The following is a 24097-nucleotide window of genomic DNA, read 5'->3' as shown; positions in this document are numbered from 1 at the left end:
ATAGGTAGGTCAAATTACGTACGAACGCCACTGGTGGAAATAAAAAAAAGTGATACATTCAAAATTCCTCTTAATTCATAGTACATGTATGAGAAATTTCGTTGAAATATCTGAAGTGGTATTGTAAATATTAATAATAAATTATTTATTCTTGAAAACCCTGTATCTCAAAAGGTAAGATGTTTGGGACGTTTTTCATCAAAATAGGCCCAAAAATCACCCCCATAAATATGGACATTCAATTAGGAAACACGCTGTATAGCATAATTGAATTTGAACAATTCCCAGATTGTCGTTTCAGCAATATCAAACAGTGTGTGCATCATTTTTAAATCCATCGAGATCGTAAAACTCTATTTTCTACAAGTTTCGCAAAATAAACTACACACGACCATTAAATGGCACAAATGATCGTTAAAAACAATTGGACAGTAGCCGAAGTATAATAATAAAAGAGGATTGTTAAATATGGCGAAGGTCACGAACATAAAATGATAGTTTCCAAGTTGAATTTCAATGGCGATTTTATACCTCATTCAGGAGATTGTATCAAGGATAAAAGGTCATTCGTGCCACCCACTAGATTCCAAAAACAGAAAAATTAAGTGAAAATGTATAGTAATATTGATTTCAATCGATTGATACTTGTTATTTGGTAGTCGAAAACTGCTGAATAACTCAATCCAGAATGACCAGTATGATATTCTGGTTTTTGGGACAACATGACTAAGAATTGAATTGTCACCGTATGAATAAAATTCAATAATTGAGGTCATATTCGTTGATATGCAAAAATTACTTGTTTTTATTGAGCGCTTTTGCATTTTCTTATATATAGCTCTAGTCAAGTTCGAATAATCGATAATTCAAATTTGAATTACTTCGACTTTTCGATAATTGAATCTTATAACTCTGATAGTCCTGTCAAATTCGGAGTTTTCAAAAATGTGTATGTGACTGTGTGTGACACAAATATAAATTAATAATTCTGCCATTATTTCAAATTTTTCACTTCAATTTGTTTGTGAAACAGTCTAATAAAATTCCACTCGTTATTGAATTCATCTTATAAATCTGTGTTTCATTCAATTAGCCCCTGAGATGCTTGAAGAAAACAATATTTGCCACTTGTTAGTTGATGAAGAATATGTTAGATAATTCGTTGAATATGACTAAATTTGTAGAAAAAACTTAGAGTGTTATAAGCAGTGGCGACGCTAGGGGGGGTGTGGGGGGCCTGGGCTCCCCCTAAAATTTTGCTGCCACCCCTAAAATATGATACTAAGGCTAAAAGGTTAGCAGAACTCTAATTTCACTTTACATTGGCCCCCCAAAAAAATCCGGCCCCCTCTTGACCACCCCTGTTTTTGAAAGCTGGCGTTGCCACTGGTTATAAAAGCTATAGGCTGAAAATGAATTTGGTTTTCATTCCGTATTATGTACTGAGATACAGAGATTACTTTGATTGAAAGTCAAAAAAGTGAGTTAACTATACCAAGTATTAATCGTATTAAATTTAAATTTAAATACGATTAATATTTGGTATAGTTAACTCACTTTTTCAAATCTTGAAAATAATTATAGGTATACTTGCTTCATGGAAAGAGGGAGATATAAGGGGATCAAAGAATGTGTATTTCAACTTCAAATCGATTAAACTTTTACAGGGTGGCCCAAATTCGATGCTCACTGAAAGCATCTCGGGAACTATTAGGCCATTTGAAAAGTCTCCGGTCTGATGCACAGATGGCGGTGCTAGTATTAAATCGATATGATTTTTAGTTAGTACCAACCTTCAAACGATAAGTGTCAAAATTTGACAGCAGTCCGACTTTGTCCGATTTTGTGAGATATTGCGTTGTGATTGTAGCTACTTTTGTTATTTGAAAAAAGATGGAAAAAAAATTTCGTGTGCTGATAAAATATTGCTTTTTGTAAGCTGGCGAGGTTATGGCATCTGTATTCTGGGATGCGCAAAGTATAATATTCATTGATTTCCTTCCAAAAAGGCCAGACCATTAACAGCAATTATTATATAGCGTTATTGAATCGTTTAAAGGATGAAACGGCTCCATTTGAAAAAAAAAATTTCTGTTTCATCAAGACAATGCGCTGTGTCACTAATCAATGAAAACAATGGCAAAATTGCATGAATTGGGCTTCGAATTGCTTCTGCATCCACCGTATTCACCAGATCTGACCCCCAGCTAATTTTTCCTATTCTCAGACCTCAAAAGAATACTCGCTGGAATGATATTTAGCGCCAATGAAGAAGTATTCGCCAAAACTGAGGCCTATTTTCAAACGAAAGACAAATCGTACTACAAAAATGATATCGAAAAGTTGGAAGATGTTTATAATTGCTGTATCGCCCTCGAAGGCAACTATATTGAATAATAGAAGCGAATTTTTGCAAAAAAAAATGTGTTCTACTATAGTAAACCGGGACTTTTCATGATGTTATTGAACAGCGTTTCAAGGTTTCTCAATAATAAGAAAATATATTCTTTTTTATATTTTGTTATGTTTTATAGTGATTTTAACAGTGTTTTCATTTTGAATAGTTGGTTCTTTTATTTAATGAGTTAGAAGTATTTTTAGCTAGGTTCCTTTTCATTTCATTCTTTCTTTATTGTTGTGCACACTATACAATAAAACTGCTAAAAATCAAATAGATTGATAGAAAGTACTTGATTTTTCAAGTATGTAGGTACTTGATAAATAAATTCTTGACTCGACTTGATTTCAAGTCAAGCCAAGTCTAGTAGCTTGAAAGTCAAGTCAAGCCATGAATCTCTTACACAATGTTCTTACTAATGTATGTATCAAACAAATATCGATGTAAGAGTTTTTAGAGAACTGTATAATTTCCAATGTTTCTCAATTGCAATATTTTTGAGGGTGTGTAGTCTTGAATATCAGCTCTACCTATGAACAGTGAATTAATGCAAATTTTAAAGCGTTTTCATCAATAGAAGCCATAATCGGAATATGGGCCATTGTGAACCGAAACCAAAGCCAAATCAGATTTCATGATGGACAAAATGTAACAAAAATAGCCGACGCTCTCAATGCGTCGTTCATTTAAGCTATTTAATGTGATGTTCAACCTGCCTGCTTAATTTTCAAAACTGATATTTTATCTACAAACGATGGGATGTTCTGACTTTGCGTAAATATTATCTGCAATGTTTGTTTGCTCAATGTCAATATTTTGATTTAGAGAGAGTGCGCCCGCTTTCTATCAATTCTCTTGTTTGCGATTATTTTCGAACAGGTTCGTCACTTTGAAGTGGCTTATTATCATCATCTGCGAAAGAAATGACTCTTTGAGGTCGACTTGAAGTGGAAATAACACTCACGCCTCTCAGGGCAGGACTGCCTACAGAAATCTCAGTCATTGACAGAAATGTGTTCAACCCATACAGAAAGTAATTAAGTAGATGACTTCAGTCGGAAATGTTGAAAAGAGTGAATTATGATTAGGTTTAATGTCCTGTAACTGATGGACGTTTTATGTATACATATTTATAAGTTGGGATCTATAAATAAACAATTAACTAATATAGAATCGTGAATTATGAAATATTAATAAAAAAACGTGCCTTGCCTTCATATACGAAGTGGCCAAGTACTCATGAACTTAATCAATATTATTCATATGTACAGGGTGTCCCAAATTCGATGCTCGCTGAAATGATCTCAAGAAATTAAGATTTCAAGAAAAACTATTCAAGGGCATTCAATAACAAGATATCAGAAAGCAGATCATAGATATCGTAATTCGTTCCCGAGTTACAGGACGTTCTGAATAACTGTTTCAAATATTTCGATATATGTTGGTTTCTATTCGAGATATTCGATAAATTCTAAAACGTTTTTTTCAGTCATTTTTATGGTATATATTACTCCTAACAGATAATAGAAATGAATTACCGTTTAAGAGATATAGGTAGAAGAGGGTTAGTGTTTCTCAAATGGGAAACCCTATATTTTTCAACCCAGTTTTTTTAGCCATAGATTTGTCGAAATGCCTACTATTATTGATTTTTCAAAATTGTCATGCACTTATTTTGAGTTTTTTGACTTCATTGTTTAGATGCGACATCTTACATATTAATATTTTTCATTTAATTTGATATGTAATTTATTTTCTGTACATTGAATTATAATTCAAGTCATATATAGAGTGTCGCATTTGAAAGACACCAACTTTCCTCCATATATCTCCAAAACGATAATTAATTATCTACTAATTAAATGGGACACCCTGTATACGACTCGAATACAGTTATGGATTTTGCACAAAATGAATTGAATTATGAAATAAATGAAAAATAATGTATAAGATATCTCATCAAAAAAATGGAGTCGAAAAACAAAATATCTTTGAAACGGATGGCATTTTTGGAAAACCGATAACAAACGATGCTTTTCGATGTCCCATTTAAAAAACACTGACACTCCTCTATATCTCAATAACGGTAATTGATTTCGATGATCTATTATGAGTATCATATAAACCATAACAAATTCTGTAAAAACGTATTAGAAATATTTGGAATAGTAATTTTTCCAAAGCGCTCTGTAACTGGAGAATGAATCACGATATCTATATGATCTGCTTTCTGATATCTTATTTCGAAAAAATAGATCGGGAATCCTTTCTCCAAGACTTATAGTTCTCGAGATGTTTTTAGTGAGCATCGAATTTGGGACACCCTGTGCATATGTGAGCATAAGAATATAAAAGCATATAAAGCGCATACAACCAATTGACATCAGAACTGATTGAATATCACGTCCATAGATGAAAAATACTGTAAGTGTTCCCATTTGATTGAGCTCAAAGTCCAGACCGGACTGTCTTCGTAATGGAAAAAATGATAAAAAAGTTTTTCCACTCGAGTACCAGCTATAAACACACATTATATCATCCGGCCGCAGTGTTCCTCGATTTCTGTAACCTATTTATCAAGCGCGATAAAAATAAATCCCTTGGAGGACGAAAATGCAAAGGCGTCAGCATGTCTAGATACAACGCGTAATTTTGGATCTTTTATATAGAGTTTTGAGACAGCAGGCAGAGGGCCAAATCATATTTTTGATTTTTTATTGAAGTTGTATTTCGCACAACTGGATAACGCGATCAATGATGCGGCTTAAAGAAGACAATACAGGGTGTATAACTAAAACAATAGTTCGGATGTCCCTGAATCTTTCGTAATTATTTTACTGAAAATATTGGAAAATTTCTTTTTTGCCTGAAACGGTGAAAAATCAATTGAATTGATATCCTTCCTTTAGTTTCGTGATATAAATATGTATATAAATAACGACTTCACCGTTCGTAATACAAATCTAAACACATTCAAACAATTTTAATTATAGTGTATCCTAAACCTGGTAATTTTGCTGTAAAATTTTATCGAATCAAACTTCTTGATAACACTTCAAAAGTTATTTTGTATGATATGAATTTGATCTGACCAATTACAAACCGAAGATTACTGGTATTATCATAAAAGCACAAACTTCACATTATAACGGGTGTTTTTTTCGAGGTATATAACTTTAAGTTGGCATAACTGTTCAAGATGGTGACCGATTCAACAGCTGTCAAGTGATTTATTCTCAGTTTGGTTTGGCAATTCATCATGAATAGACTGACGCCTGAACAACGCTTGCAAAAATTACTACGTCCATTAGCGATGAAGCGCACTTCTGGTTGAATGGCTACGTCAACAAACAAAACTGCCGCATTTGGAGTGAAGCTAATCCTCAAGTGTATGTCGAAACGCCGTTACATCCAGAAAAACTGACTGTTTGGTGCGCTTTATGGGCTGGTGGAATCATTGGTCCGTACTTCTTCAAAAACGATGATGGCCAGAACGTTACAGTCAATGGTGATCGGTATAGAGCCATGATTACTAACTTTTTCATTCCTGAATTGAGCAACCATGATGTCAAGGAGCTGTGGTTCCAACAAGACGGCTCAACGTATCACACAGCTCGTGCCACAATCGATTTATTGAAAGACACGTTTGGTGACCGCCTAATTTCATGTTTTGGACCTGTGAATTGACCTCCAAGATCTTGTGATTTAACACCGCTAGACTACTTTAAGTGGGGCTATGTAAAGTCATTGGTCTATGCGGATAAGCCACAAACCCTTGACCATTTGGAAGGCAGCATTCGCCATGTTATTGCCGATATACAGGCACAAATGTTGGAAAAAGTCATCGAAAATTGGACGTCCAGATTGGAGTACATCCAAGCCAGTCGTGGCGGTCATATGCCAGAAATCATATTCAAAATGTAATGCCACAAGATTATCTTGCGGATAAATAAAATTCATGTCAATCGAATAATCCATCGTTGTTTTATTGCAATTTAAAGTTCTATAGCTCTAAAAAAACACCCTTTAATTGATGATTAGTGATTACAAGCAGAGTGTTATTAAAACCATATCGTCGGCTAAGAGTGTAAATCTGCTATGTCCATAATGAACATCTTTACAGGAGACCAAAAAAACCGTACAGTACAGTGTTATAATAATAATAATAACAGAGTTTATTCATGAACATACATTCAATAAACTCTATTGAATGCATTAGAAGTGCATTATTAGAATAACATTTGGAATATGTTTTTTGCAGGTAGAATATCTTCTTTTCTGTTGTTGAGTTATTTAGTTGACTTTTTTCTGAATTTCATTTTTGTGATTCATAGCAATTTTGAAAATAAATATCCATCTATCTATCTAACCCAATATTCTACAAAACCCGCCAAGGTGTCAATAAAAACTGTGGAGATACTCAATCGTTTACCCAAAATTTGAAAAATCCTGAAATGTGTCATGTGGAATTATTCCAAAAACTGATATCGAAAAGGGGTGTTATGACTAATGACAGCATTTTTCTGACGGTGGATAGCAAATGGAATAAATAATAATGGTAACTGGTACAAACATTTTCCGACGTGCATGGAAACGATATCAAAAAGGACAAGGCTATCTGCAGGAAAGATAGGATTAGATACAAAAAAGTGAAAACAACAAATCACTCTAATCGTGCCAGAGCAGACAGTTATTAAAATCTGGTTTAGTGAACAACAAGCCATGAAAATTACTGGCCATGGAAGTTCGAGCTCTATAAAACCGTATTTATAAGGAAAATTTTGAAAACATGGTATTTATGTAAATACTTGCTGAAGTAGGTAATCAGACTTCTTCAAGCAAAAATAAAAACGATTGTACTCAAAATGTTCATAATTGCACAATTTATAATATTTTTCGTAGAGAATATGGTATTTTGTTCGTGTTAAAACAAAAATTGTTTATTGTAATAGGTAGCAAATAATGATTATAACAAATAACTGTTACCTATACGTATAATAAATTAAGTAAGTATATGTACTTGGTAAACAAGCACATTTGGGGTACTGAATTGAATTTATTATCATCACATGTCTCTCGAATATGAAGCTTTTGACCTTTCACTTTTTTCGGGAATAGTCTAATAAAATAATACTCGTAATTGAATTCATGCCAGAAGTTTGACTTTTATTTCATAATTCAACTGAGTTTCTTGAAAAAAAGACCAAACAACTCGGTTACGCATAGTAAGTCTGAATACAGAGTGTTAGCAAACGTGCTCATGTTTTGAGGTGATGAATCCTTGTCGAAAATTAGAGAGTTTTTTCATGTCAAGATCTAAGGCCTCTCCTTGGAAATATATACGCTTCAAAAATGAGAAAACATTTTTATTTTTTTAGTGATTACGAGAGGATTAGTGGAAGGAATAATATTTTTGCTACAACGGCTATGAAAAGAGGTGTACTTTTCATAGCTCACTGAATTTCAAAACTATGTATTGCTCATACTGTGAGAATTTCTTCTTTCAACGTCATACTCTAATTGACAAGATCGTCGAAAAGTTCTACTTTTCCTCTGCCGAAGAGAAAAGTGTGTTTTTGTCAACGAATAAATACTTAAGCAAGACTGGCAAATTTTCCATTGATCAATCAATTATATCGATCGTTAATATAAATCTTATTTGAAGTTAGCTCTTCAATTTGTATGAAATACAAATCGTATTTTTGTGGCCTTGATCTACCAAAAATAAAAGATACTAGTTATCTCGATTCCATTTGCAGAATATGCGATCATGCACAATCTGGTATTTTATATTTTATCAGAAAACTATAGATTCCACGGAGAAAACACATCGATAACAAAATTTTTGGGTTTAAGTTTATTTTCAACACATAAGTATTTTGAATTTTAGAAATTCTGTTTCTTTGTTCTGATAAAAAATTAAATAGGGGTTGCATGATTCACCACTTAAGAGGATCACAAAAAATCAAAAAATATTCATAGGTATTCCATTCATTGGTAAAATATGTCCACAGAACGACATTCTTTATACTCCTCAACTATTTCGAGAAAAAATTATTTTGTATCCCTATTTTGTATTTCTGTTTACATAAAGGATTCCCTCTGATTGTTGACAATGATTTGTCCCCTAAAATATCCGCTTTTATTTGGTAACACCCCGTATTTATATTTTGCAGAATTGCATACGTAACCTCAAAGAAATAAATTTATACTCTGGTAATGAAAAAACTCCAATGGAGTTATTTTGTCACACTTATAAATGCATGAGAAAAACATTAATTTATTTTAGGCATATAATTACTGAGCACAATTAAAACAATATCTGCTCAAATCGAATTAGCTTATCCACGAGTTCAAATGAACGATGATAAATACCTATATAGTAAGAAGATCCAATTGAGATTCATGGCCTGACATGGTTGCAAGGTCTGATCTAATTTGATTTGAAGTCATCATTAACAAGTAATTTACGGCCTTTTTATTGTGGTTTACGGTAATGTGCGATTGTTTGAGGTTGGTAATTTGATTTCTCTGCTTATTTGTTTTTCCAACTGTGAATGTGTTGATCGCGTTCATTTTAGACATTTCACGTGTAGCAAAATGTTCTGATGGATTTTTTCAACTGTTACCGTCAACAAATCAACATTATAAAACTATCGCATTCACAACCTACATAAACTCGTAATTACAGGTTCCAAAACATTGAGGGAAAATTCTATTGATAGATATCTTAAAACTTTCGTGAAAGAAAATTCGAGAAAAGGACTGATTTGGAATGAAGAGTTTTCGAGTGCTCAATATTATGACTATATTTTGTACGGTTCTGATGATGCCTTCAATAAAAAATTTTTCATCAAGCCTGAAACTGTTATTCTATATCTGCTCCCAAAATTTCATTTCAAACGGATTTGTTATCACTGAAATATTGAGTATTTTTTCCGATGCTCTCCTAGAATTTTCTTTAGTTCTGGTTATGCAATCTATATTGAAGGTCGCAAGATGCTTTAAACTGTCTATCTAATATTTAGTTTTGAAATTTTCACGAGAATAAAATTTTACATAGCCATATTTACGGAACCCCAAGTGGGATTTTGTCCATTAACAAACTTAACCGCGGCATTCATGTTCTGAACCTACCTTGAAAATTTCAAATTTCTACGTCACTCTGATGAAAATTCTTTCATCACGATGACAGTTAGTATTCTTCACTAACAGCGATCTGGACGCTCAAAAATACATTAAACCTGCTGAGGTTTTTTCTCATCATATTGATCGCATCTAAGAAAAAATTCGGGAAGAATATCAAAAAAATAATGACCAATATTTCCTCAATGATAGATTCGATCGAGTTGGTAGTGGCATTGGGAAAATTGGAATAGAATATATTCATAAATAATGCTCAATGAAAAAATTTTGCGCCCATTTTTTCTCAAATAAATATGTAGGTATATCTCCTTCATTTTTGGTCGGATCATACAATACAATGTGGTGAAGCAAAGGTCATTGACGTACCTCGCTCTGGCAGGCCTGTCGTCGAAAATGTCGAAAAAAACATGGAAAATATCGACAAATACCATCATACTAACAATCGAAGCCTCTTCCAGGAGCTGAACATCGATCATAAAGCCGTTTTGAACCATTTGTAGAAGGCTGTATTAATAAAATCATTGTTTGGGTTTCACACCTTATGAACCAAATTTCATCTGCGAATCGCTACTGAATCACAACAAAGTCAACCCATTTCTGAAGCAGATGAAATAAAAAATGGCCACTTACGATAATGTTAGCGACAAGGACCACGGTTCTCTTATGGTCAAATGCTCAATTTTACCCTTTCTTATGATCAGCTCGACCATTTGAAGCTGACAATCGAAAAGAAGCAGCCAGCATTGATGAATAGGAGATTAATCATTAATATCTTCAGGACAAAGCCATCTTTATTGAAGCTCCAGAAGCTTCGGGAGCTCGGATGGGAAGTTCTTATGCACCACTGTAGTCCAGACCGGGCACCAAGTGAATATCACCACTTCCTTTCTTTAGTCAACGGGATGCATATTTGACCTCAATAGAGGCCTGTGAAAATTGTTTGTCAGTGTTTTTTTCCGAAGACGAACGAAATCGAAGACGTCATTGTCAGGATTGCCAAACTGAAGTGCGCTGGACGAACATGTAGCCAGAGATCAAGGAAATAAGTGGACTAAAAGTCTGTTGGAATGGACATTAAGAGAACAAAAATAGAATAGAAGTAAACCACAGAGACGTTGGGTAGATGATATAAAATAAGTTGGAAAGAAGTGGATGAGAGAAGGTTAGAACCTCGGTTAGAACAGAAGACTGAGGAAGACAAAAGGGGAGGCTGCTGATGATGATGATATTTTTTCCAATAAAGGACAAAGGCTTCTATAGGTGGAGCATAATAAAATTGGATTTCAGTTGGCAAAAAGTTAATGAATGAAATGGCGCATATTTGAATAAAATTGGATAATTATAACACTTTTTACAAACAGTGAAATCAAACGAAAAGTACGAAATTACTTGTTTCGCAATTTCCTCAATACAAATAATGAATAGAATAGAATTAATTTACTCTTCAACATCACAAATAAATCAAATTAAACTTCATTAGTTTACAAGGTGCGTCAAAGTTAAATATTTAAAAAAAAAATAAAAAAAAATATATAAAATGATTACTCGAATAGTAGGTATGCCAAATTTCATGAAGAACATCAGAACCCCTCATATACTTGGATATTACAAATAGAAATATTAGTTAAGTTTCTTTATGCTATTGGAGCATTGGTATTTCGTAGGTTGTGAATCAGATATCTTCCCACTCAATTTCAATTCAATGAAAGATTGAATGCCATTCATCGATCCAATCGGTTAAATTGAAGATAGTTATAAATTTTTTTGAGGCTTCTGAGTTAATTGCTCTGCATTCTTGCTATAAAAAGAATGGATCGAAATAAATCAAGAATATACACTTCTGGATTGACGTATTCAAGTGAATCTCATTGAGGGATTCATTCCCAAAAAAAAATAACTACAGCAAAGTGTAAGAGGTTTTCAAAAATAGTCTTATAATAATAATAGAATCAACTCAAATTTTTTTTCAATTCAATTGTTGCATTATCATCAATTAATTACTGTTTATTGGAAGTGTAGATGATATCTTCATTTAATTCGAATAGTTTAGTATCATCAGATTACCAAAGAAGATGAGTTCAACCATATTTCATTTGACTTATAGATGTTCACAGAGATATCTATTTCTAATAGTTGCCTAATTGATAGGTATAATTGGTTGCTTTTATGTACTCGAATACGAGGTTTCATATTATATACATGTTTTCGCAGTTCTCTCATTCTATAATTGTAAACTCACCATTGTTATAATTGGTGTTATGAATGTAGTTGATTGGAATTTAAGAGTTCTACTCCCATTTGCCATCACAAAGGTGAATTAACGTAGATATAAACGAAATGCTGATTCGGATGTTACTTGTTAATTTCCTAATGGATCTCAATAATAAGACATTAAAATTGTACCATTACGCATGAGTTTCATATTATCTGACTATTATACGACAACTTCGAAACGATCACGTTACATGATAACGTCAATATCCTTTAGCTGCAAATTGGAAGGTAATTGAATAATTACTGTTTGTAAAATTCCTGGATATTTTCAAGATATTGTATAGTCAACGTTAGGTTATATCTCATATCAATATCAAATCAAATATAACGAATATTATATCAAAACAAAAGGATAAATGACTTAAATAGACTGTCCCATATACTCACGGAGAGCACCATTTCGATCGTCTTTTGGTTTTTACTACATAATATGAAATATCTCAAAAAGTTTGTATTTTATTCATAGATTTTGCCTGATAACATGTAATTAATGAATTTTTAGAGTAAAATTTTTAATGACGAAATCCCGTTAACTACTAAAATGAATTATGTTGAAATCTCTTGTCAAATCCCGGATTATTCTATTGACTGCATTCGCACAAAAAGCGTAATTTCTCCTTTTATTAACTCTAATTACAACTTCCATTAAACTTTTTTGAACCCATAAAAGAGTTCTGAAGTAGATAGTTTAAAATGAATTCAAAATTACAATTCCGATTATTGCATGACGCACTAGTAGTTCCTATTACATGATTTAAAAAAAAAGCCTACTCCAAAGGTCATTCAATAATTTTTCAAAATATATCATTTCTGTTTCACGTTCCAAATAAATAATATTTTGCGAAATATTCAATTTCAATTGTAGTTATTTTGTTCTGGCGACTAGTAGGGAAGTATTAGAAGCGAATCTACCCTGATGAAAATGTAGTCCTGCAGGTTGTTCGAAAATAATTCAAGAAAATTCTAGAGTTTAATCTGATTTTTTTTCAAAAATTCATATTTTTTTTTCGATTCTTTATCGTCTACTGGATTTTCCGCCTTTCAAACCAGACTACCCTGTATTTGAAAATCCTCTGTAATCTTCATTTAAATATCGATCCTGATATTCATTAGACTCAATACTCATTGTGATAAATAAATAATAGTTGTCTTGTTAGAATTGCATAGTTTTTTGTTTTCTTAAGTAATTGCACAAGTGCATCAAAATGACCGGATAATTTCGCATTCCAGCGTGTTTTCTTTGAAAAACTGCATTCGGTCATTTCCATTTTTGGAGAAAGGAAAGGAGAAATTATCAGGTCATTTTGATGCACGAGTGTAATTCGGGGGAATATTTCCCGAATAAACTGTTACGTCAGTTGTCAAACTGATGTAGAATGGAATTTCCATAGATTCGAACTGTGTAAGATGCATAGAAACTATGCATCTATGAACAGAACAATTATCGCAGTGCAGTTGCGCTTCCTACAATGCAATTATCGCTGTAATTTTCGATAATTGTTCTCCATATACATAGAATTTTTGACAGGAGGGAAATATTCGCTGTAATTTTCGATAATTGTTCTCCATATACATAGAATTTTTGACAGGAGGGAAATATTCGCTGTAATTTTCTATAATTGTTCTCCATATACATAGAACTTTTGACAGGAGGGAAATATTCAGTATAATATGCCAATAAAGTCTAAAATATAGTTTAAGAAATAAATTTCTTGCGGAAATGTCATGATTCTTGTGCTTCTCATATTATACAGAAAATTCTGTATTTTAATGTGAAAATGAAGATATTTGATTACAAGGATCAGTACCTTGATATGAAAGGAAATTCATATCGAAAGTTCTCCATTGAGAAGAAGATATTTGTATTCCACTATTAATCCACTGATTAAGTGATGACCGGAGTTGATCCGTGATATGTGGACCATTAACTTATCCTTATAACTCATTGCTCAAACGATAACATATATGAGTATTCACATTTCTATGTACTTATTCTGAATACTTGACTATCGGGCTGAAGCCTTAAGGTCAAATGAATTTCTCTGTTTCCCTATTTCAGTTTCAGAAAGAATTACATATTAAAATTCAGTGACTAATTGGAATAATCCTCCGCTACAGAACATTGATCTTTTATCTTGTTTTTGAACCATAAAACTCAGGTTCTAATTTGGAAAATTTATTTTCAAAATATTATCCGATGCGAAATAATTAAATCGCGATTTATGTTCTCACCAATAATTTCCATTTTTATTATCATTGTTAATGTCATTATCACATAAATGAAGGAAACAATGATACCTATTACATGATTTATAATTATCAATTATATCATTTGAATGTTTATCCAATTATTTCATTCAATGGAAAATATTATTTCAATAATTCAATCTATTCTCAGAAGGATTTGTTCTAAAAACACATATAAACATATTTTTTTTAATGATTTTTTCTTCAGGGCATCACCCTAGATCCAAAATTCAATAATTAGTACATACTTAATGAAATTGTATTAACCTCAATTTTAACACTATAACATGTCAATTATAATGATGACCATCCATTATCAAGTTCTAAAATTAAATAATACATTTAATCAAATAGTGCTTTCACTTCAAACGACGGCAATACAGTTTGGCAAGTTATCAAGAAACTATTTTTTTATCTGAAATATAATTTTTTGGCACGTGTCATTATCTATGTTTTGTAAAACTAGTCGATACAAATAGAACAATAAATATTTACTACTTGCTTCGAAGATGAACGAAAAATGATGATCAATTAGATACTCTTTTTGAGCGTCACAATGTCTGTAATTTTCTAATTTTCAACCGGAAATGGCCTTAAACGATGAGGTTCTACTCCCTGATTTGGTAAAGCAACCTAATTTTTTGGTTGTTTAACCGCATTAATTATTGAATTTGAGAAATATATCAGAGCGTTTCGAAGGCTGAATTTCAAGCAATCATATTCCTTTCTTATTCTATACTAGTGCAGACTTCTTCCTGCTACTAATTGAGTTTTGATTTCGGTATCACTGAATTCGAAAACATAAAAATTTTGTTCGTACATAATTATCACAAGTTTAATTTCAAGAAACTCCTATAATAAGATTTTTATTTTCGTATAGATACAAATATACATCAATTCAATTTCAATTGAAATCTAAACTATCTAATTTTGACACAAACGACTTTTTTTTTTGTTCCTCTTCTAAATACGTCTGAATACGTCGATTAACTGAATAATATCTTCCATGAATTCTTCTTGAATAGATTTGATATTCGCAAATGAAAGCAGATTTTGATAAAATAAGTATGTATATACATATAGTGAGGAAAAGCCAAATGGACAAATGCATAATCTTGGTTACTAAACATATTTATGAAAAATCTCGATACACGTCAAATTTAAAATTTAAATTGTCACTCTTCTTCGTGAATATGCGTACATTACCATCAACCCTTTTCACATAGGAAGTATACGCTTGAGACACATCGTTTCAAAGATCTCTTCATTATCTATTCAGAGATATTATTGCTTTCAAGATTATTGCAAAAATTAAATTGGGTGGATCACTCCTGAGATGTTAAATAATGTTGGAAGAATTTCTTGTTTGAGGTGAGGATGCTGCCGAGGCGTTCGCGATGATCACTTTGAACATCTACTTCATCAATATTCATGATTTTTTTCTACATTTTGTTTTACTTCTGTGTTTTTGATATTATACCAAATTTCTCTAATCACTTGATTCAATTTTTTTTCTATTTTGATGTTTGCAATAAACATGAAAATGGTTTCTGAATAGAGAATGACGCGATCTATCAATCGATGTATCCATCATCATAAGCCCATACTTCCGATTTAAAAAATTTGGGGAATATTAAAGAATAGAATACAGAGAAATTTAATATAAAAAAACCATCAATGGTTCCGCATTATCCATTATACTCATAAATTTCTGAGATGACGCGTAATCAGTTATTAACGCTAAAATTTATGAACTCAACAGGTTTGTTTCAGGAATAATTTTGATTTTCAATTATCCAATAAGAAGGTTGATCTCTCTGAAAAGAGCAGTGTATTATAGAAACGATTCAATTCCTACATTTCCATCTTATCATCAAGAAATATAAGAAGTGTTTTCATTTCTTACCGGTCACTATCAATTATAATATTTTTTTAATCGTTTAATGTAGGTATGTATTACGTATATTCAAAGTAAGACTTTCATTGATTTAATTTGAAGTCTTCAAACCCAAAGGTACTTTGAAAAAGTAAAATATGATAGCACTCACTTTGCATATACATAATACATACATTGAACGGTTAAAAAATATTATAATTTTTTGAAAAAATTATAGAGCTTATAAACTCTATAATTTTTTCAATAAATGCCAATTGTAGATAAACCGATGTGTTACACTAATACTAATAGTGTTGTGAATAATGTCGAAAAAGGAATTATGATAATCACATAGTATTCTTTAGGATTTATTCCTTTAGAAAAAAGGGCTGGAGGTGGTTTTAAAAAAGTAATAGTCAGCGAATTAGAAAAGAGCCACTCAAAAATATCAGAGTAGATACAGAGATACGATTACAATGCGAATAATTCCTATGAAGGGAAAGGACAAAGGTTTTTCACTTAGCAATACTAAAATGAGTATAATTTTTTGTACAGGTTTGCAATTATTTGTTTTTTGCATTATTAGCAATATTTTTCAGAAGAAATGCCTTCAAGTTTTTCATTCTGCTGAGTTGACTTCTGTTAGGGTGGCAAACAGGGTACCTGCCTAGGGTGGCAGTTTGGCTAGCAAAGGCTCTGGGGGTGTACCTGTCTTTCGAAGAGGGTTGAAGGTAGGGTTTTCATTTTTACGAAGGATGACAATTTAAAATTTCAATTTGACGTGTTTAGAGATTTTCAATAAATGTGTACAGTGACTGAGATAATGAATGAATTTATTCCATTTGGCTTTTCCACACTGAATAAGAATAATACTAAACCTAGAGTAACTCTTCTTCACCTGCAAATCACAATTCGCACCCCAAACATCTCATTCCAAAAAAATCTAACAAAATCAATCACTCACCAATCGTCTTCAGAATAGAAAAATCATCAATATCGTATTCCCTATCAGGGAAACAAAGATGACTTGGTGAGGAAGATCTCATGCTTTCCATGCTCTCCTGTCTGCCGCGATACTCATAAGTTGTCGCCATCGTCCAAAAGAAAGGTGAAAGAAGCACGGCGAAGATTTCAGGTCATAACAGACGTACTCGGTCGTATTGACTTGTCGCTTTCTAGCCGGTCTTAAGTCACTTCTGCGCGTCGTTTACTAAAGAACCCGTGTTGTACTGGTAGCAATCGACTTGCGACTGTAATTCGCGCGTTCAAACGAGAGAAACTCAAAGTTTGAAAGGCGTGCGCCTGCTCTATTAATATAATGCACGTCTAGTTGTTTATGAATTCTGACCTACAAGTGCGATATCGTTTTTAGAACCAACACAGAATGGAAATTTGGGGGGATTTCGGTTTCCTATCAGCAGGGCCTGCTCTAGAGGCCAGCAAACCGGCAATTTGCCGGGGCGGCAAATATTGGAGGGAAGTATCTTCTACTTTCCCCGAAAAATCAGAATTCCTGGAAGAATGTATCAAATGATAATAATAATTTCAAATGATTTCACTGATGATTTGTTAATCAATTTTACTAATCATAAACATCTTCGCATCAAGAATGTCTGCAACATCTATTCGTTTGTTGTTATACCTAGTGTTAGGCGTAAAAGCATTCAAATTAAAAAGAACGATTCATCCGCATCATCCGATTGTTTTTCTCAATCATCTAAATAGATATAGAAACAAAATTTTCAAGAGTGTTATAAAGTCGAAACTCAGCAGAAGAACGTGAAACCGCAGGGCCGCATAAGTATGCGGTTGGAACCTTCAACTTCCTCGGTAGCTCCGTAGGTGGAGCACTGGACTAGTGAGTCGGATGTTGCGTGTACGAGTCCCGTACGAGGAGATACTTCTTCCGGAATTGAAAAATTGTCTGCACGCCGTTATATTATTTTACAGACGTTTAAACTGTAGTAATTCTGTCTGCTCAACAGGTGGCGCTAAAGGTTTCGCGCCACACTTACTTTGGCCCTGGCGGATTTATAGAGGTCGCGGCGTTGCAGCAGAGTCACCTCTCCACGATGGTGTGAGAGGGTGTGTCTTAGGCAGAGATCGGTGGATTGCCTACTGATGATTCCACCAGCGATCTCGAGACGAAACACCAAACTACTGGGAGAGTGTCACCTCGTTATTTGGATCGAGAAATTATTTCGTATAAAATACAGATACTACAAGTATTTATGAACGGATTCCAGGACAGAGCTGGTTGAAATCAAACCCTCGCAAACCTGATCCATTTGTGAGTCGTGGGGTTAATGAAATATTGGATTTATCTGATTTATGAAGAGAATGAATGGAATTGTATTTCAACAAGGCAGAATGTAGCAGCCGAAAGAACCAGGGATAACATAGATTTTGAATGGTCGGAATCAAGTAGGTGAAACATTGGTCCATCCTTTCTTAGATGTGTTGAGGACACATTGTTCGAGAAAACGAAATAGAGATAAACAAAGGAGAAAATGAAGAAATGGACGAATATTTCAGGAAAATGAAAAAATAATACGTTGCTCTGGCAAGGGAAGAAGGCAATTCTCCTAGTCTATTCCGAACATTGGAAGGTTTTCATCTTATCTTCAACTCATAAGGTCAACTGCATTGTTGTTGAGAGTAATTCGTGTTTTCAGAGGTATAATATATCCAAAGTCACTTGGAGGAAGCTAAATATTTCGATTATACAAGGGTTGTCCAACATTCCAGAAATTCTTTCGGGCCAGTGAATTCATAGCCTAACAATACTATCAAATAAACTCCGGTATTTAGCGGATCGCGGTATCCACTTCAAAGGGTCATCTATGATCAAGCGTTTTTATGGACTAGTTCAAGTGATTTTGGATATAATATACCATAATATCATTCTCTGAGTTATCACCAGATGGAGTAGACAAAGCTGAAAAATTGTGATTTAAAATTGTACAGGAACCATGTTTCATTATCCAGCAGAAGAGTCGTTTATTAGCATGAATTATATCGTACAGTAACAGTTTTTGAATCAAGAATGGCTGCATCATCTATTCGTTTGTTGTAATACCTAGTGTTGGGTTGGGCGCATTCGAATTAAAAATAATGGTTCATCCGCATCATCTGATTGTTTTACTCGATTATCTTAAATGAAACAAGGAAATTTTCAAGCGTTTCAAAAAGTCAAAACTTAGCAGAAAAATCTGAAACCGGAATTCATCATTTATTCACGATTATTATTCATTACATTCTACGTTTCCCAAATCATCTATTCTATTCAAATATGAATCAATAAAAAATAATATCATTTCATTTTTTTTCCATAAAATACTTCTCTGGTGTTCCACACAAAATTATTCAATGTAATAGTTTATAATAGTTGATGGAAATCATCAATAATTATGTTTTTATCAATAATTAACAAACGTTGTATGGCGTGTTTTTGTTCCGGACTACCGGGTGACCTTTAATGATGCTCTAACCATGCGCTCTCCGCCCTCTATCTCTGAAACGATTCAACGTATGGAAAAACTTTTGAAACAAGATTTGTGAAGAATTTTATCTTCTACAATATTGATAATGACAACAAATAGTGAAAGTGAAAAACCTATAGTGAACGGGATATTTGCAAAAAAAAAGTCCGAAAACCGATTTTATGACCTTTGACACTCTACTATATGTTGATTTTGAGCTGGGTAGCTGGGGATCTCGAATTCAGAGCATTACTACTAAGTTGTCTGGACAAGGAAAATTATAGACATTGTGGCGAAAAGATTCTTAGAACCTGCGTTCAAAAACACGGTTAGATTTTCACATATTTCATTTACCTAATGACATATTTCCCTAGTAGCTTCTTCATGTATCAGTACATACACTTCAACTTACTATAACTTCAACATCCATATTTTATATTTTTCAACAGGCGAAAAATGGTAATAACATAAGCTAAATCACTAAATGGAAGGATTAACACAAGTTTAATTCAAACTATTTGATGAAAACAAATTCAACAGTGGTGAATTATTTGAATCGAGTTAATAGTAATAGATTCGAATTTTTCAGTCTATTAATTTTCAATGTTTCCTGATTATTGAGTTTAATTCCTTTATTCTTCTATGGAAATAAGATTTTTTCTATACGGTAGTTAAACTATGTGGATTTTTATGAATACCTTCGATTTTTGGGCAAGAGCTCAAAATCTCTCGACTTCACATCAGTGCATTCCTCTTTTTTTTTAGATATTTTGATTCTCTATATAGCTTTGTACGAAGCTTGATATGGTCATTCTGTAATATACCTACACGTAAAATCTCTCATCAGTTATCATGAAAATATTAGTTATTTCTTTACCGATATACCTAGTCTTCTTGAATTTTCTATGGTTCCGATTATATGATTTACATGAAATTTTCCGCGGAACTTAAAATTATTATTTCATATAAAAACCTAAAATCTCAATTCTGCTGTTTATGTGGCAATGTGGTAATTTTTTCTATGTTCGTACTAAATTTTCTGTAATAGTAATATGAAATAGTTAATTCATCCTTTTTGAAGATTTGAATTTGTACAGGATACATCAATATGTAACAAGATTGTACCTTGAGTTTCTTGGTTTCATCCATATTGGGAATCAAGGACAAGACATTCATAATATATTACTCTTAGCTTAAATCATCAAGACTGCCAGCTTTTTTTGCCAGGAATGTATCATCAGCAAAAAAAAATGATTGAAAAAGAAACGGCCCCAATACCGATCCCTGGGGTACATCTTATTTATGCTAATATCTCCGGTAATGGAAGTCACCCCACTTTACCATCATAGACCGGTTCTCTATGAGAAACTCAGGTTGAAGGCAATCAAATCCACGAGTTGAGTCGAAAATATTCTGGAGATTTGAGCTCCATTATCATTCAGCGTGGAATAATTCAAATTTGAGAAATTCGCAGCAAGCAAGTAGAAGCCATGTTGTTGAGTTGTCTCTGTTGTCAAGAAGGAAAATCGTTATAGATAATCGTTTCTACATTATAGGTATACAATCTCTTCAAATACCATAGATCCCTTAATGGTGGAATGAGTAGATGATTTGCGACGTTATCAACTGTACATTTTTATATATTGTTTTGATCATAGCCAGCTTCTTCACTGTTGGAAATTGACCCGTAGAAACAGAAATATCCATAAGATTTGAACACTCTCTAAGAAATATTACCAGGTCCCGACTTACCACCATTTCTCAAGCCAGAGACCACAATTCGATTAGTCTGATATAACAGGAAAAAAGTAAAAATTCGAATTTACCAGTTTTTGGGTGGTGCAAGAATTCGAAATTGAATTACTATATTCACTCTGTAAGGCAAGCTCGATCACCCTAGAGAAATAGCTACCAAATGCCCTGATTGAGAGCAGAAATAGGCTCTCCATTAAGAGTTAGTACCTAATTCAATATTTACAAGGGTCCATAAAGTTTTGTTAGGATTAGCTGTATCATAAAAAATTTTTTTCATCATAATTTGATGACAAATCTTTAGTAACCAATTGTATGCAGCTTTTGCAATTTTATACTGAATTAAAGCATCTTGAGTTTTCAAGTTTTTAAGAATCTGGTTGAGATTTTTTAAATGATCTTCTGCTTCAAGTATTGAGGGAGTTATCCATTTCAGACGCGAAGAAGGCAATGACTTCAAGGGAAAGTAACTTCAACCGAAGAAGATAATTATCTACAAACCTCTGGAAACTGGTGTCGACTTATGGGTAGACAATGCTTGGAAGTCAGTATTGAAAATCATGGAAGAAAGGTTCCCAAATTTGAATAGTTGATCTATCATCTGAATGTGATGAAATTATTGTCAACTTTAAATTCATCATGGCATACACATACACCTGAGTAGGTATGAGAGCTTTATGACTTATGTAGGTTTCGCTAACGATCACTGAGATGTAAGTCATATAAGCGATAGTAGCCAAAACCTATATAATTAACCTTGCCATAGACGTAGTTTTTCTTGTAGGCTCCAAGAAACTTTAAAAAAAAAACAAAAACAAGAAGTTTATTTCTAAGGATGAATACAATTTTTCCCAAAATATATTCTTACTCACCTATTTATAACTGTTTCAAGCCTATTGAATTTTTTCCATATTTTTCTTGGAAATTTGTTAAATTTTTTCACGTTCAGAAATGAACAATTATAAGCACAGCGCGTCATTCGGATGTTTCAATTATATTGCAATCGAGGACGTTCATCATTTGAAACATTTAATTTGGAAAACTTTCAAATATTCTCTGCGTTTTCTTTCGTACGTTAACGGCTTTACGCTTCATTAACCCAAATGGAGGTTCTTTAAAAGTAATGATGATCGCTGGTAAATAAGATCTCAAATCGATAATGAAAGTCTAAGCTGGTCCAATTATTCACGAAGTTAATCATCCAATTCATTTTTTGTTCATTCGAACAAGCTGACAAGGTTCTTGACTTGAATCTATTTGGCAATGGACAGGGCTCTAATACGATTGCTTGTCAATGGTTTATTCGCTAAAATGTACAGTAGCGGCGCTGAAGGGGGGCAGCAACGAATTTGGGGACGCTCTCCCCCCTAATTTTTGCTAGCCCTCCTGAAAAGAGTAAAATACATGTTTTTGTTGAAGCTAGATGATTCAGGAAACCTTGGCTCCCTTTAAAACATCCTGACCCCTCTTAAGCCCCACATTTTTGTAAGCTATCGTCGCCACTGTACACTCGTATGTAGGTTTTGGCAAACATCGGTTTGCTAGCTATGCTTACAGTTTTGATTCTTCTTGCTAATAATTCGATTCTTTTATTTCTGAAGAGAAAAATCATTGCATTGCGACTTAAATAAAACAAAAAGTCAAACAGTTAATACAATTTTATTGTAACCCGGGTGTCATATACCTATAGATACCTACAGTGACTTAATAAACCACAGTGGTGACACGCGTGGTCTCGTTTTTGATTGGCTTAGCCTAAATATGGCGGCTCTTTGTTTACATTCTTCGTTTACCTGTTTTCTTAGATTGATTCAAAATGTAAGATCCATTTTATTAAGTCACTGTACTATTTTTCAGTTGGATAAATTTGTTCTAGATACAAATTTATCAGGTTCAATAATTTTAATTTCGACAAAGTTTCAGTTCAGTTCAGTCAATTGTATTCTTAAGTTCTGTGGTAATTGGTAAAGCCATATAATTCGCCATTTGTGGGCACTGTATTTTATTAAGTCACTGGTCCTATACCTATGAATAGGTATACGAAAAATTAATAGTTTCATACTATCTACCCAAAAAATTTGTCAGTTCAAGAACCCATTGCAATCTCTTCCTCATATATAGTCTCTAGATTTATTCCTATTTATATTGAAATAACGAAATGACTAGTATTAATATTCAATTTTCTCTGTTAATACCGCTATTGCCATCTATGTTGCTCACACGGAATTTCGAGCAGTAAATACAGCAATACGATATCGCTATAGAGTTATGTCCGCTAGATGGCTGGATTTACACGAATCGAAAACTATAAATTTTATAGCGATTTCACCATATTCTGCAACAAGGATCATACCTATTACCCAGAAAAATCGAAGAAAAATATTAGGTTTTCGGTTTGAATTTCAGTCTGGGATTACCTAAGTTATGAGCTCATATAGTAGGTATAGAAGCTTTTAGTTCATTCATTCAAGCAACTTAAATTTTTCACACAAAATGTAGCTCAATTTGGTGGTTTATTTTTTTACACTGATATAGGTAAAATCGATGCAGTTGAGCAATATACTTCTTTTTCAAGACAAATATTCGGAATCATTCAGGTCCTAAAATTTGAAATCGGATAAAAATACGTCTGTTGTTATCTTAAGTGCTTTTCACAAGAAATTTTTTTGGAAAATCCAGTTGCAAACTTAAGAAAATGTATTTTTGGAAAACTTTACGATATCAATCTTGGAATTGAGAACACTTTTTGATGCAATAATACTGAATTTTTGGAAATTTCATTGGCATTTCATAACGCAAATTATTGGTTTCATATTCTGCATCATAATATTCATTATAATAAATTCTCTTTCCAGAAAATATATTTTCAAAATAGCACGATTGTATGGACGGTACAAATAATCTCAGAAAAGAAAGCTTAAA

The 24097-nt window shown here is 33.0% G+C and overlaps 1 protein-coding gene across 1 annotated transcript in view; it reads right to left on the bottom strand.

The window, feature by feature from the left end:
- Positions 1 to 17277, bottom strand: part of LOC123677956 (cAMP-dependent protein kinase catalytic subunit 3) — a 51267-nt gene extending 33990 nt beyond the window's left edge. Inside the window, exon 1 of the mRNA XM_045614709.1 lies at positions 16906 to 17277. Coding sequence (XP_045470665.1) covers positions 16906 to 17035 — 130 coding nt within the window. The 5' untranslated portion in view covers positions 17036 to 17277. The remainder of the gene's footprint in view (positions 1 to 16905) is intronic.
- Between the last annotated feature and the right edge of the window lie 6820 nt (positions 17278 to 24097).

Source organism: Harmonia axyridis, chromosome 4, assembly GCF_914767665.1.
Source record: "Harmonia axyridis chromosome 4, icHarAxyr1.1, whole genome shotgun sequence".
In the NCBI taxonomy this organism is placed as follows: Eukaryota; Metazoa; Arthropoda; class Insecta; order Coleoptera; family Coccinellidae; genus Harmonia; species Harmonia axyridis.
This window is presented reverse-complemented; position numbering and strand designations above follow the sequence as displayed.